This window comes from Crocodylus siamensis, chromosome 1 (genome assembly GCF_052110815.1).
Source record: "Crocodylus siamensis isolate JL-2025a chromosome 1, ASM5211081v1, whole genome shotgun sequence".
Classification (NCBI taxonomy): Eukaryota; Metazoa; Chordata; order Crocodylia; family Crocodylidae; genus Crocodylus; species Crocodylus siamensis.
In genome coordinates this window covers 219,554,011-219,573,714 of record NC_143395.1, presented here as the reverse complement: position 1 = coordinate 219,573,714, position 19,704 = coordinate 219,554,011, and the positions used below count along the sequence as shown (strand labels likewise).

General features: G+C 51.2%; 1 protein-coding gene across 1 annotated transcript in view; it reads left to right on the top strand.

Annotated features, from left to right (window-relative positions):
* The window catches only part of GPR156 (G protein-coupled receptor 156), a 30,992-nt gene extending 13,363 nt beyond the window's left edge, over positions 1-17,629 (top strand). The window contains 7 exon segments of the mRNA XM_090057105.1: positions 1,487-1,559; positions 1,562-1,596; positions 3,934-4,059; positions 4,637-4,732; positions 8,990-9,226; positions 13,213-13,374; positions 15,184-17,629. Coding sequence (XP_089913231.1) covers positions 1,487-1,559; positions 1,562-1,596; positions 3,934-4,059; positions 4,637-4,732; positions 8,990-9,226; positions 13,213-13,374; positions 15,184-16,512 — 2,058 coding nt within the window. The 3' untranslated portion in view covers positions 16,513-17,629.
* The last annotated feature ends 2,075 nt before the right edge of the window (positions 17,630-19,704 follow it).

Genomic DNA, 19,704 nt, shown 5'->3' with positions numbered 1-19,704 from the left:
TTGGGGTTGGGGTTGAATTGGTCTCAGCTGGGAGAGATGGGTGTATAGCTCACACACACAAGCAAGCACACTTCCTGAGTTGTGACCTACTGAACTCTGACCCCTCCCCCCCGCCTCTTCTCTCATGACCCCCATGGCAAGCCTGTTTTTCATGTGCATGAAGAGCTACCACACACTTTCTATCCAGCAGCCTTCACTTTTTGACATAGCCAAAACAAGGATGAGGGCTAGTAATGCCTTTAGGGCCAGGGCTATACAAGATAGCTTAATCTCTGGATAGCCCACAGGGCAGAACCCCTTTTTTCCACTGGTAGACTAGCACTTCCCTGCTGGAAAGCCACCAAAAAGATCTGGTAGAGGCACCTGTACCTCCTACCAGCTGCTGGGGCCCCATTAATAGCTGGCATGTCCCAGGGGGCTCTGCCACTTTGGTATGCAATATGGGGTTGGGGACACACTCCAGCAGCGTCCTGCTGTGGCTGCTAGACAAGCCATAAAGGGAAGGGTGAGGGGTAGGGAATTTCAGCAGTGTGCCCCTGCAGACCGGCAGGAAGGGTCCTTGACCTGTAAAGGTGTCGTACAGAATATGTGTGTCAGTGAGGCGGGGACCCTTCACAGCAGCTGCTTACCTATGTGTAGCACAGATCTCACAGGCAGCCAGGCCATTCCCTGAGTGCAAATCAAACTTAGGAATCTGTATGGAAATACACCCCCCCTCCATGCAGGTAAACCCTGGGTCCTAATCTTGGGCCTCTCCTGTAAAGTGAGGGGAAGAAAGGGGAGCACTGCAGAGTGAGAGCATCCAGCACTTGAGGCCAATGTGGTGGGGAGTCAGAGGCAGGGAGGTTGTGCAGCTAATTGATGGAGGTCCCTGCTAGCATTATAGAGGTGCTCCAGTTCTAGTGGGCACATCTGTCACCCTTAGGCAGCTCTGGTCTGTTTGCTTCATGAGGAACCTCCTGCCTGCTCCTGCCTATTGGTTTGCTCCTTCTGCTCTGCTCCATGTCCTGGATATCTAGCTACTGGCCCTGGTGGGGGACTGGGGCAGGCACGTGGCACAGTCCCAGTGCACATGTGGTTCCTGTCACCTCTCTAGCTGGTGGCTAGTAACATGATGGTTACAGCAATTTCCTGGGAAATGGCATCACTGGTTGACTTCTCTGAGTAGTAGTCGCCTCTGAGGTGGATAGGCCACTGCCCACACAGGTACCCTGACATGGAGGTCTCCTGTACAAGGACTGATGAATTTCTCAGCCTGCTAGATCCAGGTTTTCTGTCTTCTAGCAATATGATACAGAGCTCCTGTTCACCAGCTTTCCTTCCTCTGGTGCTGGGAACTCTGTTGGGCCCAGGGAAGGGGATATGGACCTCCTACCTCAGGAGCAAAGGGGAAGCAGTGCAGGGAAAAAAGACTCCTGAGTGTCACTGTATGTTGTCTGGGGAACATCCACTCCCATCACTCACTCTTTTCACCTTCCGCCTGTAGGTGAGACTCTGCTTGCTGTGTGTGGGGACTTCTCTTGTCCTTGGTCCTGTCCTGGGAAAATCTTGGCGGCTGTACAGGTGTTCACCCAGCGGGTTCCTGACAAGAGGGTGGTGAGTACCCATAGCATACCCATTGCATACACTCTCGGCAGCAAAGCAAAGAGGCTTCTCTAGGTTTGAGGTACTGGGCCCTCCCCTCTCTGGCTGCACTGAGGAATCATGGAAAGTTGCATACCAACCCAGTAGGGCTCCATGTTGTTTGCAGGATGTGTGGATGAGCTCTAAGTTAGAGACCATGGGAAATGTGGTGACTTCGGGGTTTGGGGGAAGGAGGTGGAGGCTCACTCAGTTGGGTAAGAAAGCTGTGAGCATGGTTTGGTCTCATTTCCCACTGCCTTGCACAGTCATCTGCCCTGGGGCAAAGTGAGAGTGAAAAGGCTCCCCCATAAGAACAGTGTAAAGGGACATGCGTTTTGGGGTGGGGATGTCCATCCATGTGTACTTACCAATGGACATTCTGGGTATGTCCCCACAGGCAGTGGTGTGGTTGCTGCAGCAAAAATAGCAGTAGCACAAATCTGAGGTAGGGGAGGTAGGATAAGGGAGGCTGGTGCACCTTTGCTGGCAACAGCAGCCTTATCTGGGGTCCTGGGGGCCTCCCAGGGCAGCAGTGGCAGTGATCTCACTGGTTGGAGTCTGGCCAGCAGCCAGAACATGGCTCTGGCTGGCCAGGCTCCCTTTCTGCTGGTGCATGCGCTGCCACATGTGCCACACCTCTTTTTTCAGCACCGTGTTTTTTGGGGTTTGTTTTTTTTTTGACACCAGGATATCCTGGTGTCAAAAAAACCCCTCCATGCTGCTAATTTGCGGCACAGTGAATGGGTTGTGCAGTTTGTGGCACCACAAGCAATACTTAGACCCCGTTCCTTGAGCATGATGAGCTCAAACTCCAGTTTTCTGCACTGTTGTGGGGGTAGAGGGAGGGTCTTTTTTCAAACAGCTGGATCAAGTTCCTGGGCCTTGTTATAACTGCTGTTTTCAGGCTTTGGAATTTGGACATTTATAACACTTTTGAGTTTGCTGAGAGAGTGAAGGGGAGTGGTCTGGCACCCTGCATTTTGGTTCTACATGTTGCAGAGTGAGAGACCTGTCTGTGGGGACTTGGATTCCAGTCCTGCCTGGGGCTCAGACTTACTTGGGCCTGGGTTCTCACTCAGACCTAGAGCTGTTATGAGAACAAGTGCAAGTATTCCTGACCCTGCGTGCCTAGCAAAGCCACCTCAGGAAGAGGCTGGACCATGTGCAGTGTGTGCAGAAAAGTTAATTGGAAGACCCCCTCCTCCACATGGGAGAGAGAAGGCCTGGCACGTGGGAGATGTCTGTATCAGCGTCCAGCAATGCTGTACAGTACAATCGCAACTTATGCGGGGGTTACATTCTGAAGTCAGCGCATATAGTTGAAATCGCATGTAGCTAAAATCGCTGGGTTCGGCACCAAGCAGCCACTGCTGCAGCCGGGCCCAGACAAGGCAGCCAGCTGAGCATGAGCCCCGCAGCCCCCCAGCCATGCCGGCACGTGCAGGCAATACCACATGGTGCCATGCAGCGCCGCACTATGCACCGTGCCCCGGCCGGCACCCATCGGCCAGCCCCAGCAGCTGAGCACATAAAGCTGAATTCACATAAGTTAAATACACGTAAGTTGCGACTGTACTGTACATTGTCTGTGGACTTAGTAATCGCTGTGTAGTTGATGAAATGGTGAGTGAGGAACTCCATCACTAGGAGCCAGGTTTGGACCGCAGGAGCCAAAAGCTGCTGTGTGTGAGCAGCCATCCTTTGATAAGTGCTAAGAAGCTGTCCTCCATGGGGGGAGCCAGGATCTGGCTAGTCCCATGGGACAGGTGTGGGGGTTATCTCCAGCTTTAAACCCAAGAAGCTTGCAAGGGGATGGGGAGAAGCTATCCAGTAAAAGATCTTGGAAGCAGTAAAAAGCTGAGTCCCAGAAGAGAGCCAGGGCTTGGCAGAGAAACACAGCCTGCAGTAACCAGGGCACCTCAGCCCCAACCTCCACTTGCACAGGATGGCAAGCTTAGGTAAGATGATGTGCATGTGGGCCTTTATATTGTTAACCCTTTTCTCCCTGCTTGTCCTATTCCTATGGGCAAATAAACCCTGTTCAGTGTTGAATGTGTCATTGCACATATTTTCTAACTGTGCCTCTGAGAGGTAACTACAGAGCAAGCTGCAATCCCAGCTGGGCCTGCTGGAGGTAATACAGCTTGGAAGCAGCTAGTGATGTAACTGGGAGGGTCCACTCGACATGGAATAAACTGCAGAGTTGCACTATGTCCGGGGAAAGAAGTGCTTGCAAAGGGGCTGTGAGAGCTTGATGCCATAGACTCTCCTCCACCCCAGTCTGGCACATGGTCTGTCCCTGTGTTGCAGATTATCAAAGACCTCCAGCTGCTGGTGATGGTGGCAGTGCTGGTGCTTGCAGATGCCATTCTTCTCTTGACATGGGTTTTCTCTGATCCAGTTAAGTGTTTCCGAAGCCTCAGCGCATCCATGAGGGTAAGGGGGACAAGGGCTGGGTGCTGAGCACTGCGCCTCTGTGCCTGTGCCTTGCTGTGGTTTATCTCCACAGTTCTCTGTGTCCCCAACATGTTGGTGGATGGTTGTGTGTGATAAATAAAGTGCCTACAGCGCAGAACTCGGGCTTCCTGAGGCCACTGCAAGCTGGGTTGTTATTCAGCCCCTTAGACAGATAGGAGTTTCCAGCCCCAAGATGCCCAAAGCTGGAAAGCAAGTTCTAGATCCAGAGTTTTGGTTGGGTACCATTGCAGGTTTCACCCAACACCCTTTGCACTACCCAGTGACGTCTGTCTGGGATGTACTACTCTCCTGCAGATATAGTTGGAATCAGCCTTTTGGGTAGAAAACAACCAAACCCCACGTGTGTGTCTTTCTCTCTGTCTTGAATTCTTCACTGTCAGCAGCACTCTCCCTACAGCCACACATGCTTTTGCTTTTTCATTTTGAAATAAGTAGTCTACCTACCCTCATAAACCCATGTATCTGCCCATTTGCCTGGCCCACCTTGTTGTTTGGGGACAGGAGCCTTCATGTCTGTGTCATGCTTGCCTCCTAGGCAGCTGAGAAAGGTGTGACGTGTTCAGTGAGCAGGATGCAGTTCTGTGCGTCACTTTACTCCGACCTCTGGCTCGTTCTCATTTTAGGATTTAAGGTATGTAACCTCTTTATCGAACCCTGCCTCTCATCTCATCTCTAAACAGTCTGGCTGCAATGTGGTGCTGCTACTGCTAAAATTCTCTTCCTGCTTCAGCTTCTTGGCCACTCTGCCTTCCCTGGCTGCCTCCCAACTTTGCATTCAAGCTGCTAATGCTCTTCTTGAAGGTCCTTTCAACTCATCTCATCCTAGCTCTGTGTTTTCCTTCTTTCTCCTACTAAACTGTCTCACAAAAGCCCCCTTTTGGGGTTTTCTCCCTAATCTCATCTCTCAGCCTCCTTCCAAGCCACTTTATGATGCTTGAAGACATCTCCATCCTTGTCTCCTTGAATGTCAAATGACCTCCCTCACCACGTTCAGATCCCTCCTCAGAATTTGCTTCTTCCAGAAAGCCTTGAGATAACATTCCACCACTCCGATACACTACACAATTCAGACCCTGAACCTATGCATCAGAAAAATATTGAAAATAATCACATTGGGTTTGTCTCTGTGGGAAAGACGCTAGCCCAAGGGCAGACAAAATACAGCCTGTGGGCCATATTTGGTCTACCAGGCCACTCTATCCAACCCATGGGCCCCTAAAAAATTTAGAAAATTAATATTTATCTGCTCCTGGCTGCCTGTCAAAGATGATGGAAACCAGGGGCAGTAGGAACCAGAGGAAGCCAGCAGAAGGACCCAGCAGCAAGGCCCACCTGGCCCTGCCTCACCCCCACCCCACCTGTCCCCCCAGCTGGAAGCCTCTGCCTAGCAGAGGCTTTTGGCCTGGGACCATGGAGCTGTTCCCTCCCCCTGAGAGGGAAATTCAGATAAGAACATGGGAGGAGGGAGGTAGGGGAGGACCGCGAGCGATTGCCCAGGTCCTCAGGGCCAGGCCAAGCCAGCTCCTGTTGAGTCCTGTGGTCCGGCCTGGCAGCTGGGAACCACATGGTGTGAGAGCACTGCAGCAGTGGGCAGGAAACCGGTGAGAGTGGCGGCAGGCAGGGGGGAGTGCAGGGCCTGTGCCCATGTCCTGGAGTGGGGTAGCAGGAGCGCGGGTCACAGGCCGGCAGGGGCTTTATGGAGCCAGGGCAGGCTGTGCCACCACAGAGATGCGGGGAACTGGCCTGGCTCTATAGTACTCCTGCTGGCCCAGCCCCATGCTGCTGCCACCCTGCTCTGGGCCCTGCCAGTGCTGACCCGGGGACACTGGTGCGGACCCTATGCTCCTGCCTGCTCACTGCCATTTTCCCTGCATGTAGCTTCCATTTTGCTGCCCACCCACCACTCCAACACCACGTGGCTCCCAGCTGGATCACTGGTCCACTGGAGTAAGGGGCCCGCACCAGTACTCCAGAACTAGGAGCAGGAGGGGAGGTGTTTCTGTGTGTGTGCGTGTCAGTGCAATGAGGTAAGAGGAGAGAGAGACAGAGAGGGCAATGAGGGAGGGACAGTGTGTGTGTGTGTTTGTGTGTGTGTGTGGATGGTATGTCTGTGTAGGGAGGGAGGTGTGTGTGTGTAGGGAGGGAGGGACAGAGTGTGTGTGTATGTGCAATGTGGGGGGAGAGAGAGAGAGAGAGTGTGTGTGTGTGTGTGTGCACGCGTGCACATGAGTGCTTATAGGGTGAGTCCCACATACACACACCCTTGCACTGTCATACATGCAGACCCCCACACACAGAGCCCCCACAAACCCCATACCCACCCACACCCCACATATCCCCACGCACACCCACGTTCCCTCACCCACACCCCCCACACCTATCCAATCCCCAGACACACTCACACCCTCCCCCACACCCCACATACCCACACACCTACAACCCCCCACAAACCTATACCCACTCCTGCACCCCCCCACAATATACAAGAGTAAGGCTTCATTTTAAGCTATTGTGCAATCACTTCTATGTAAAACACTACACAAACACATGTAAATCAGGACAAAAATATTTTTTTAAATCAAATTAATGAATGTTATAGATGTTTTATTTTTAGACTATAATTTGGTATTTTTCTGGTTCAGAGATGGCAAAACCCCTTGTTGAAAGGAGTACTTCTGGTGGCAAGGGTCAGGGGTTAGAGGGCAGGACTTCCAGGCACAAGATGGCAACCAGGGGGCAAGACACCTGTCAAGGGGCGGGGCTACCCATGTGGCCCTCAACTCTCACCAAAACTCAGTAAGCCGCCCTCCAGTACAGACACGCAGACAGACAGACTAAGCCCTTTATATATATATAGATAGATAGATAGAATTATACATGTACATTTCAGGCTTTTGGAAGTGTTTCAGAAAGGTGTTTTTAGTTAGACCTTTAGTTAGACCCTTCTTCCAAAATGTCTTGTGCGTTGAGGTTCCTTCAGCATATGATACATAAGTAGCTCTCTGGTTGCTCACCATGATGATATACCTATTGGGCGTGTCTACGTATCCAAAAGGAAGTACTAGAGCATGATGCCATAGCAATATTACCGTACAGTGATGTGTAGACATGCCCATTGGTCATCAGAGCTGCTGATCATCCACATCAGCAGCTTTGCCCCTATTCTGTATTATATTGCCTCAAAGTCTAGATGGATTATTTTTATAGCTGCGTCCCTGGGAATGCCTTCTGTTTTTGCTGATGTAAGTGCCCACGATTAATAATACATCGAAACCAGCTGTGAGGCTATCAACAGGGTTTCTTACCAGTATAATTTCTTTGACTTCTGAGTTTCATCCTGGATACCCCAATGTAAGTGACAGCTGGAAGGGACCTCCAGAGGCCATCTAGTCAACCCCCTGCCTGAAGCAAGGTCATTCCTATTCAAACCATCCTATAGAAGCCATAGTCTAAACTCTACATAAAGCACAGGGCTTCTTGCAGGCTGAATCTGGACATGATGGCAGAAGTCGTGGAGTTAACATAGCCATTGCTTACCACCACCACTGACATGCATTGCCAACGCAGTGCCCTGAATTCCTTGCCCCTCTGGGAACCCTGCGGGTCACATAACACAGCTCTGTGGGCTGGATCTGGCCCACAGGCCATAAGTTTGGCACCCTGCTCTAGTATGTCCTCTGTTTATTGTTTCCAGGACTGTAGTAAGTCTCTCTCTTTTTTTTTTTTTTTTTCCCCTCATTTGCACAAAAGGGCTCATGGTTGAGAATGATCTGCTCAGTGGCCTGTGTGAAACAAGCCTGAGCCTCCTTCCAGTGCCCTGAAAGAGGCATCCATTTCATGGAAACAGTCAAAATGAGGCTAACTGAGCTGCCTTGCTGGCAATCCCAGTAGAGGCTCATGGACTTGGGAGACTGAGCCCCCCTCTCACTCACAGAGCAGGACTGTTGACCATCAGTGAGTGGAGTTGAGCATATGGGGTCCCAAGGGCCTTGACCCTTCTTGGAAAGAGGGCTGTGACCTGAAATGTGTAAAAGTTTCCACATGTCCATCATCTTAGGCCCCTCCCCCCTCCCCCCCAGCAAAAATAAAAGTTGGAGCCTATGCGAGCCATTGTACAGGTGGAGTTCCTGCTGCCTGTCCTGGGGACAGAGAGCCACCAATCCTTCTTTAGCACCTTCCACCCACCCTCACTTCACTCAGAGTGGCAAAGAGAAGGGGAAATGATGGTGCTTTTCAGGCCAAGACTTTCCTGGAGTCCTACTTAAACATGCAGCATTACATCCTCTTCTCTCTCATGCAATATTTCCTGTTTCTGATCTCGCTTGCCCCTTCTCTCTGAATTTACAGGCAGCTCCTGGAGTTGTGCCTGTTGCTCTTTGATGGCAACAGCGGTGATTTCCCTCTCTACTTAATATTCATGTCTCTGGCATATACCTAGTCTAAAGACTCCTCAGTGTGAGCTTTCCTTTTGGGCTCTTCTAGAGATCTGATTGTACTTCAGACCTGGTCACCTGCCTCCCCTGCTGGTCTCATCCTCGACTTTGCACTCATCATGCTACTACTGCCCCTCAGTCATGAACTGAAGCTCCCCCACCCCACAGATCCTCTCCTGCTCTCACTCCCTACCCAGCTCAGCCAGAGCACCCTAATTCTGACCTACAGTAGCTTGCAGAGTCCTTGCTGCTGAGCTGATGTGTCAAGCTGGATGTCTGCATTATAGATCAAATGGCATTAATTAAGATTTCACTGAATGTATTTAAGCCCTGTTGGCTCAGTGTGGGGTGGGAGAGAGGGGAGATGTCTGCATCTGGCTGTTATTTTCCACACTCTACATCAGTAAAATCTCTTCTCCAGACCAAAGCCCTTTGTCTCTGTTTTTGGATTCCAGGGCATCCTGTTGATCTGTGGCACCTACCTGGCTGGTCTGACAGATAATGTCAGCTCTCCACCAGTGAATCAGTCCTTGACACTCATTGTCAGCGTCAACCTCGTTTTCCTCACTACTGGGACTGTCTTACTAGCTAACCGATTTTTCTACACGTGGCCCAACCTGGTCTTCGGTTTTACATCCGGAGGCATCTTTGTCTGCACGACCACTATCAACTGTTTCGTCTTTGTTCCTCAGGTATGAAATCAGCTCTGCCCAAAGTGTCTGGTCTGAAAGGCCACCTCAGATTTTGATAAGTGCTGTGGATATTTCCTGGAAGAATCATTCTTGCTCATGGGGATAGCATGGCGATCCAAACATGCCAGGCTCCAGGAGGAAAAAATGAGTGGCTCATTGTGGGATATCACACCTTCCGTATCCGACACTGCTCACTAGTCCAAATCTGGCCAAGTTGACACCAGCTGAGATTTATTCTTATTGGTGCCTGGTCAGTCGCATGGATGAAATAAGTTTTCTGGCGTCTGATTCTTTGCATTTATATTACCTTCACTTATGCTGCTTCTGGGCCCTGGCTCTGTCTTTAATGAAATTTGAGATTCTGGAGAAGATGGTGACAACTTAGGGGCTGCCCTACTGCTTCCTGCCATATTCAAACCCTGGAAACAACATAAGTATTCCTTCCTTGGTAGACACAGTAACCTGACACATGGAGGCTCAACACCATAGACCTATCTGACCTCACATAATGTTCCTGGGCTTCTCTGGTGCCAACATGGAGCAGACAGAACCTGGTCTGACCATCCGGTTCACTTCAGCGGAGTTGTGGGAATGCAGGGCAGCAGTGAGGGCACTGGCAGAGCAGTGTGCTGAGATAGCAGGGGAGATGGGGTTCAGGGCAGGAGGGAAACCCTTAGACAGAGCCTTTCTACACATTTTTTTTAAATAAAAAAAGCAGCTTGTTTTTAAAAGGATAAATGAATCTCCATGTGAAAAATTATGGGCATTAGGGAAATCTTCTGGTTTTTGGCTAAATCTTCTTGCAACCATTTTTGGCAGCAAAATTCTGTCCAAATCAATAAGTGAATTTTTCAGCAAGTGAAGAGTGTTGATGCAGTTTTGAAAATTGTTACGTTTGCTTCAGTGTTGATTTAAAGCATCCCAGAATAACAGCAGAAGGTGAGTCCATTTCATATCCTGCCAAATGGAAACCAGTGCAATCCTTCTTCCCTCATCCCTGCCAGCACTGTTTTTCGCATGCTTTTCTACCAACACAACCCATCAGTGGAAGAGCGGAGCTGGCTCTGGCAGGGCTTGAAGGCCTGGTTCCAGGGAACCCAGGTACTCGTGATAGCTGGGGGGTCCCATCCACAGCTCCAAGGCCCCAGCCCTTTTCCAGCCCTTCTTGCTGCTCTCTCAAAATCTCCAATGTGCCCCAAGTCACCATCTATTTATGCACCCCTTCCCAGTAGCACCACACACATAAACTTCAGTGCTTTTGCCTCTCCCAGCCCCAGACTCCAGCAGCTTCTCCCCTCCCCTTCTCCACTTGCCCCATGGCTCTGGTGGCTTTGCCCAGTTCCTCTGTGGCTCTGCCCCTGCTTGTGTGGTTTGGTGACTAAAGCCTCCACTACCCTCCTTTGCTCTGCCAGGCAGGGAACCACCTCCCTCCATGCTCCTCTCAGGCTGTGTCAGGTGCTTAAGGAGTCACCATCCAAGGTAGGGGGAGGGGAGGACCAGGCAGATGGGGGTGGAAAGACTTTGCAGTAGCCACCTGCTGTCCTCTCAGCTCTGCTAGCAGCCAGGCTCTGCCTTCTCCACTGCTACTAGTGCTTTGCTCTCCTCCCCTGACATGCATAGAGGGGAGGGACAGCCCTTGGGGGATCACACTGGGACAGATCACTGCCAACAGCCATAGGAGGTGCCATGCCAACAGTGTCTGCTGGTGCCCAGGGCCTGTGCCACTCCTGCACTCTGGGCTTGGTGCCTAGAGCAACTAGCCTCTTCCTCTTGGTGCCTAAGGCAGCCATTCTCTTCAGCTTCTTATTCCAGACCTTCATCACAGTGCTGAGACCATCAGCCTCCCTCCATTCCTTCCTCCTTCTCTCTCACAGCAAGCCTCTCACACTGGCTGAGCCCCGGGTGCTGCAGTATAGGCAGACTCATCAAGCTCAGAGGCTCCAGGGCTGACAGTGGAGGCTGTGGTCCCCTGGGAGGTCTGCCCTTTTCCAGCTCAGAGTGGAAAGCTCAGCTCCCCAGTGGGGATGGGGGAGGGTGTTGTCAGGATGTCTCTGCTCTTTAGTTCCAGTGTTTCCAGGAGAAAACTGCCATGCTGGCTGCAGTCGGTGATAAGGAATCAGATACCTCTGCTGCTAGAATTGAGGGACCAGAGGAAAGGGTTGATGATTTGGTTTGATATTTGTGCATGAGGGAGTTTTAGGGCCCCAGGAAATGAAGCGGGGGCTAGAAGCAGAATGGAGATAACTTTCAGTCAGGTGTAGACAATGCCACAGCAAAGTGGGGGTGAATGGGATGACTCCCCAGACGTCAAAGTGAAGGGGCACCAACAGGTGCTGCTCAGCCTGGGCAGGGCGCGAGATGGATCCACAAATGACTTGTTTGTGGGGGGGCACGAAGATGGGGAAAAGGTGGATCCTGCTGCTGCATGCACTCCTGGGCAAGCACAGGGGCTTGTGCCCCCTGGATCTGTGTGAAGGATGAGAATGGGCTGCCACTGCGGGCTTGCCCCAGGCACCAAACTTCATTGCTACGGCAGGGGGTGTAGAAAAGAATGGCTCTTTCTCTACTGATGCCCTCCCTCCTACCCGGTACCACCCCCTCACCTCCCTCCACCTTGCTGTCTCAGCCCTGGGCTCCCCACACAGCTCTGCCTGTGCCCTTCACTCCTGCCCTGCAGTCCCCCTGCCATTCCAGTTGCTGCAGTACAATTACCAAGTCCTCAGTGTGATTAAGGTCTTTGGGACCTGGAGCGTACCCACCGTCTCTGAAAATGCCTGCCCTGTTGTTGGAGCTTGTCAAATAATAAAACATTTCAGGGTAGCAAAGGAGGAGCTGATTTCATGTGCTGTAACTGTCCTGGGCAGTGCATCATATACTGTGTCCGTGCTCACTTTCTCTGTGGTTGACCTGGATGCACAAGCATTTTATTCCGCTCAAACCTTTTAATTCCCTTTTCGTTTTTATTCAGCTTGCTTTTCCTAATGGGTTTGCTGTTGCATTGCTCATCAGAGATGGATGAATGGTTGGAGTTTCGATGTGCCCCCTAAGAGGCAGGGGACGGCTGCCTGAGTGAACATGCTCTTCCCTTAGCAACCACCCTGTGCACTCATGGGAGGATGCTGGGCTACAGGGACTTGTGGACTGACCCAGGATGGCAGCATTTATGCTTATGATGTTTGTTCTGATACCAGTAAAAAGGCAGAGGTGAAACGCTGTTGGCTTTCAGCCTGTCACTTATGATTCAGAAGTAAGAAAGTGTGTGTGTGTGTGTGTGTGCGCGCGCGCGCGCGAGCAAGAGAGACAGAGAGATGCTGCCTTTTTCTGCTACTGACTCAGAGGAGGCCTGTTTTACCACATGGTTGGAGGTTGTAGCATATGCAGGCTCTAACTGTCTCTCTCAGCAGTGTGAGGCTTTGGTCCAAATCAGGGGTCAGCAAGCATGGCAACACAAGGCCATTTTGCTCGGCACACCACCGCCAGCCTGGCTCTAAGCAGCTGCTGCCAGCCGCGGAGCCCAGGCTGCTCCCAGCAGGCAGCTGGGGGGCTGCAAGCCCTGCTGCAAGGAGATTGGACTCCGTGGGCGGGCTGTAGCCAGGAGGCTGCAAACAACTGCTCTGGGCTCCGGCATGTTAGCACTCCGGCACCTTCCAAGGTAGACACTGTGTTGTTTTCGGCACTCCCACCAAAAAACATTGCCTACCCCTGGTTCAGATACATGGGTATGGGGCAGTCCAAGCAACACAGTATCTCTGAACTGTGGTGTCAGCATTGTCCCCAGCAGGTTACGTAGGGGAGGGGAATAGCAGTTTGATGGGTGGGGGTGGGTGAGTTTGCCCCGTCTCTCTCTGCTTGCCTGTCACATCCTTCCTTTGTCTCCACTGCTGTCCCTTGGTCTCTGTCTTTTTTGGCATCTGTCTATCTGTCTCTCTCTCTGTTTGTATAATCTATACATGTCACGTACATAATGGCCTCCTTGTGCTCAACAGCTCAGACACTGGAAATCCTTTGAAGAAGAAGAGAGCCAAACCATTAACCACATGGCAAAATATTTTAACAGCCCCAGCAAGAGCTTTCTCTCCATGTACAGCGAAGAGCAGATATACCAGCTGATTGGGGAAAAGAACTCCATGAGGCGGCTGCTTACAGAGGTAACATGCTCTCTCGGGCAGCTTATAATGGTAGAAAGAGCAGCCTCCGTCTCTCATCTGCCTAGGTCTCAGAGGCCAGCAGCTGCTGTCCTCCCTCTGCTATGCTCCCCCCTCTCCCTTTGTCTGCTGAAGGATTTGTAGGTTTGAAAGACCCGTGTTACATACAGCTCACAATGGTCATTTCCCAGGGCGGTGACGTCCTTCTAGAGATGGCTTGTGGAAAGGAATTGGGTTTTTTTTAAACATCATCTTGTCAATATATCACACTCAGGGCATAAAATGAGGCACATGGATCAATATGGCCTGATTCTCACAGCCCATGGTGCAATATGTTCAGTGGAGAGCATCTTGTCAGCAGCAGGGCTGTTGCTCCTGCAACTCCAAACTGTACATGCAGAAATGCTCTGGCTTTTAGAGCCCCTCTATTCATTACATTTATGCCATGTTTAACATGGTAATCAAAGGTGCCCCTGATTTAAGGCTCCATAAAATGGTAAACCAGCCATAAAAATGTTCCACATAACATGGATCATTTTATGGCTGGTTTGTACTGTACCTTAAACTGAATGTGAGGCATGTCCATGGCTGCCACAAAGCCAGTGCTGACAGTGGTTGGCCCCAGCTGCAGGACAGTCCAGGGTCTTGGACTGCTCTGGGTTGTGCTGGGCTGTGGGTACCTGGCTTTCATCTTGGTGGTGCAGGAGGAGCCTGGGATCATGAACCTGGGCTTCCCCTACACTGGCAAGTAGAAAGAGCATGATTGGTATCTGATCCCTGATCCCAAAATCATGCCTCCTGCCATGTATGTGAGGCATAGCAGGTCCAGGTGTGGTCCAAGCCCTGGGCAGGAGGCCTGATTGTTGGAACTGGGAATTAGATCTCATGGTGCCTTTCAGTGAACATGTGCTAGGGTCCTTAGAGAAGCAGTGTATTCCTGTGTAACTGGCACAACTGTAATCTCTCAAACATTCATACTAGGAGGAGCAGCCAAGGGAATACAAAAGGAAACAGACTGAATGAGCTTCAGGGCCATATTTAAAGGCTTGCCCTTCTGCTTTTCCAGACTGTGTGGACCTTCTCGAGAGCCTTTAGGGAGCAGGTGAAACTCCCTGAGCTCTGAATTTTGGAAGCAAGAGGGTAGTTCTGTGTGAGGCTTTTCCTGGGTGTGTCTCAAGTCTCTGATCTGCATAAGCAAAAGCAGTGTTACACTCCAACATACCTTTATACTTACCAGTCACCAGGCCCCCAGGGATCATTTTCTGTCAACTGCATGCTGTTATCTGAACTTCCCACTTATATGTCTGTAAGACCCTCTCACTTCTTTTAAACTATCTGAAAGATTGCCACTTCCTCTGAAAAAGAGAGACTCAAGGCTTGGACAGACATGAACATACTCCAGTATAATTTGTATATTGATGAGGGCATGGCTCAGTGGATGGCTATTATGATGCTTGCCAGGAGATGGCAGGGAAGAAAGTAGCAGTCTGTTTGCCTTTATCAAATAGTTATCCCTGGTTGGCTGTGGACAGATGAAGCTAAACCAATGTATCTTATGCTGTGGAGTTTTACCCCCCATTCTTTCGAGGGTAGTTGTCCACCAGATTGGGTGAAGCTCCCCTGGTTTATGGGTGTGTGTTATCTGTCTGCTACTTTTTTATACTAATGTAATGCTAGGTTGCATCCAGATAAACATTTTCTCTGCCCAGGCCCTGGCTTCCTGACTTGCTTTGCCTTGGAATCCCCTGCCTTAGTGTAGTATTGGCATTGTTTTCTGCAGTGTACCTGATATGCTTGCTTGTTTGGTAACAGAAAAATGCTGTGATCGAAAGCCTTCAGGAGCAAGTGAACAATGCTAAGGAGAAGCTGATGAAGCTGATGTCTGCAGACTGTGGCTACGACCCCATGCAACCAGCTCTTCCTTCCACATCCCTCTCCCTTTCACTCCAGAACACCAATCGCCATATTAAACCTAGTGACTGTGACATGGGTGCTGAAGAGCCCCTGGGAGACCATATACCCCTTGGCCAGGAGGCAGGCTCTTGGCAGTGTTCCAGTCCTCCACATACACAGTGCAGCCCAGTATCTCTTAGCAAAGAAGATTGTGCTGGGGACACCCAGGACCATAGCAGTTATACAAGCCACCACTGCACCCCGCCAGAGGATCCTGCTTGCTCTCTGATACAACCCTGTGACTCTTTGGGCATCTCTGAATATAACTCTAACAGGCTCGAAGAGAAATGGGTTCCTCAAAGCAGCGGGAAAATTTCAGGCAGTCTATTAGGGGCACGGAGCCAGAGCCCTGCAGCTCTGGGTGAGGGAGCAAAGCAGGCAGAGAGCTCAACAATGATGAAGGAGCAGCCCTTGAGATTCAACTATGTGAGCAGTGAAAAGCTGCAGGAAATCTTGCAAGAGCTGAGCCTAGGTAGCATGGTTGGTGCCCAGACCTCACCCTGGGGGTCCAGACAGGCCAGGCACAGTGCCCAGCAGGAAAGGAGGTCTGTGTGGAGGTCCCAGGAAAAGAACCTAAGCCCTTACATGACCTGGCGGAGAAGGAGAATACCGCTCCATTCCCCTCCCCCGAGTTATCCTGGCTCTGCATCTCCTCTAGTTTGGTGTGTTGTGAACCAGACTGTTGGCAGGGCAGCTGGTGGGCAAGGCTGTGATGAGGTTGCATGTGTGCCTCAGGCCAAAGCAGGTGACCACAGTGATGGAAGGTCCCTTGGTCAGACGTCATCCTCCTCACCAGCTGACAATGGCCAGGACCAGCCTGAGCAGCACAACCATGTTTCCAGCAAACACCCGGGGCTTGACCAAGCAAAGAATTGCAGTACTCTGCGACATCCTCTCCACACCCTGCTGCAGGAGGAGGATGCTCTGCGGGAGCTGCGACGGCCTCTCATGCCCTCCTTGTACTGCTACCCAGACTCTGACTCCAGCAGCAGCTCTGAGGAGGTGTTTCACTGCTGCCACAGGCCTTACTGTGAAATCTGCTTCCAAGACCCTTGTGTTTCCAGTGATAGTTCTGTCACTGACACAGACCCAGAGCCAGGCGAGCCCTTCGCCCTCCGGACAAAGCTGTACGGCAGGCCTCAACCTATTGTGAACTTCAAAGAGGACCTGACACCCACTTTTGTGTAGATGCAAAGGAGGCTGTCCTAGTCCAGTGGTAGGAGTAGGGAAGTAGGTTGTTCCAGGGGCTGAGAATAAAATACATAAACCACGTACCTGCCTTGGTTGCTCATTCAGATCTGGGCTAAGCCAGGGGCAACTGAAAACTGCAGCCATTTGATTAGAGATATTACAAGAAGTGGGTTGGTGGTTTTAATCCGGCCACTAGAGACAGGTGCCTGCACCCCAGGAACACCCATCATGTTAATGGGCCCTGAGAGGTTGAGGACTGGATGAACTGTAGCAGTGGAGCTCTCTGGGTCAGGTGTGGGAAACGGCATGCATGGGAAACCTGATTAGCTTCTACCTAGTCAGGACTACCCCACCCCCTCAGGGTTGGCAATGTAGGCTGCTTTTCCCCAGCACTATGTTCAGTTAGCTATTTTAAAAGAAATACAGAAAATTTTTCACCTTGTCACTCATCCCCAAATGTGCTAGTCTCTCAGCAAAGCAAGAACCTGGGGGTGGCAAAAAAAACCAACCCAAAACACTAGACTTTCTATTTTTGTTGGTATAGTCTCTGAGCAAGATAATGAAAGCTGGGCCTGGCTTCTCCAGGGGTGACTTTGCAGATATTTCATTCAGCTCAATTACCCTGCAGCAGGTAGAGAGGAAGGGAGGAAAGCTGAAAAATCTTACAGGGTTTGCAAAAGATTGTTTTAATATAACTGGCCAGATGCCCGTTGTTTTACTATCTTGTGTTGGATGCAGTAGATTTGAAAGGCGTGGAGGTTTCTAAATGAGTATTGTCTGTTCATTTTTCACCTTGGGAATATAGACTCTAGGGTGTCTGGTTTGGTTAAAGGACCTCACTGGGGAGGCAGCACTGAGACCTAAGCCCCAGTGCCAATGCCATCTGTGGCGTGGAGATCTTTAATAAACAGATGCAAACAAAACCAAATTTCAAACAGCGCAAATACAATTTCCTTCTCAGTTTCTCTCGTGGGATGGCAGAATTCTGCCCTGTGCTCTGCTCGCCCTGCCTCTACGCTTGACATGGATAGCTAAGGTAAAAAAGCAAGCAAAAAGAGAATGTCTGAAAAGAGATCCCCCACCTTTCAGCCCTTCATCCTCAGTAATAAAGAAGTAGACAAGGGCACAATCCCAGTGCTGTTTTTCTCTGCCTTTCACTTTACAAGGAACCTGTTTCCCTCCCTTCCCCAAGCTGATCTTTCCACTGTTCTCTGATCAAGTCCCTGGGGCTGCCCACTGCATTCGGGTGCTTATGAAATGCATATATGCAAAGCAGTGCAAGAGTCCACCTGATCCTTTGTGTCCAATCCTCTACCATCACTAGTAACAACGTAATTGGTCTTAAGTCTTGGTGAATAAACAAGAACATCCATTGTGGAGCACCGGCCTGACACCCCATAACCAATAAGGAGCTTTGTGTAAGAACCAAAGGGTTCCAAATGTGCAGGGGGTCCCAGGAGGAGAGTAGGAGAGACCAAGGTGTTGTTAATGCCTTAGGCCTCTGCCTGGCAGGGAATGTAATCATGCCTAGATGACTTGGAGTCTTAGACGATGAGCCAGGCCTTACATTACAGAGGAAGGCAGACTTCCCTCCTCCCACCTCCAACAGTCCTTGCCAGTCTGGCAAATTGCACAGCGCCAGCCAGACACAAGTAGAGGAAGAGCCTAATGCCCTTCCCAGCACAGAGGCTGACCCCAGTTTCAGTCCTGGAGTACCTCCCTGCCCCAAGTCAGGGGAGACAAGAGCCCTGGTTTGGAAAGAGACAGAGCTGTATGCAGCCGTCCACTGCAGCAGGCTTTGGACCTGCTTAATGCTGGAGTGCAGCGCTGACTTGTCTTGCAGCTGTGGCTGTGCTCCAAGGCTTTATTTGTAGCTGTTAGCTATCTGACAGGCTGGAAGCCTGGCTTGCTGTGGCAACAAAGGACTAGCCCTGAGATTAGACCAGACTGGGACACCTGAAGACTGGGCTATCTATCTCACAGCCTGCAGGCCACATGCCCACAAGGAGTTAATTTGTGACCCATGGACTCTCACCTGGGCACCACTCCCACAACTGCTCCAGCTGCTGCTGCCACCAAGGTCTCTGGGCTCCCCCTCCTCCTCCTTCCCCTTCCTGCCCCTTCTCATGGGGAGGGGTGTGCTGGTGGGATGGCAGCGGACCCATGCTGTAGGCATCCTGTGGGGTTTGTGGCCCACGTGGGTGCAGCCTGTGCAGCATGTAGCCCCAGCTGCTCCAAAGTTGGACAGCCCCTCCTGAAGGGACAGATAGCAGCCTGCAGTGTCCTGTGCAGTGCCCTCTGGATGCCCTTTCCTTGCAAGCACAGGCACTGTGCATACAGCATGAATGACTCGTGCTTTTTCTGTTCCTCCAGAACATCCCAGCACAGCCCAGGAGAAGAGGTGGGTTTATTTCTGATAAAGGATGCATGTGTTAATGCAACACTGGGGGGAGCGTACAGTGCCCTGGGTGACTCTCCAGGACTCCCCTGGAGTTAGGGCATCTTTGAAGTGTTGTCAAACCTGGAAGCCTGTTTTGAGCACTTTTCACCAGGCAAGTAGGAATTGTTAGCACTGCCCCACTGACTAGCCCAGATCAAGTAGTGTCTGCAGTGCAGTGCTCTGGTCAGCAGAGGCTACTGCTGTCCTGCTCCCCCGGGGCTTTGCTGTGTGAGCAGGCAGTAGGGCCTACCTTCCAGCCCCATATCAGCCCAGTAACTCCCAGAGGGCTGGACTTCATCTCCTGGTCCTGATCACCTATCAGGGTTACAGGAAGGCCCTATGTTGTCACAGAGGCTGCAGGTCATTGACTGCACGGGGGATGCAGTGGACAGCAGATGTCAGGGGATGCAGTGGACAGCAGATGTAGCCCTTTTATTGGGGGGAAGAAATGGATGAAAGGGGGTGCCCAGGAGGAAAAATCTTCCCAGAGAGCTGGGGACAGCAGGGTACCCCGTGGGTGTGGGGCAGGCAGAGTGGACCTTTCTGCTGTTGGGTGAGCAGATGCCAGGGAAAAACCCCAGGCTGGAAAATCCCCAGATTTGTCTACACCATGGTAGCCACATGTCCTGGCATGGAGGGGCCCAAGCATGCCTACACCCATAAGTACACACCAAACCTAGGAGCACACTGGTAAGGCTGCTCTAGACTCATCCCAAAGGCCTCTGCCCCAGTCTTTGGTGTCTGGTGGG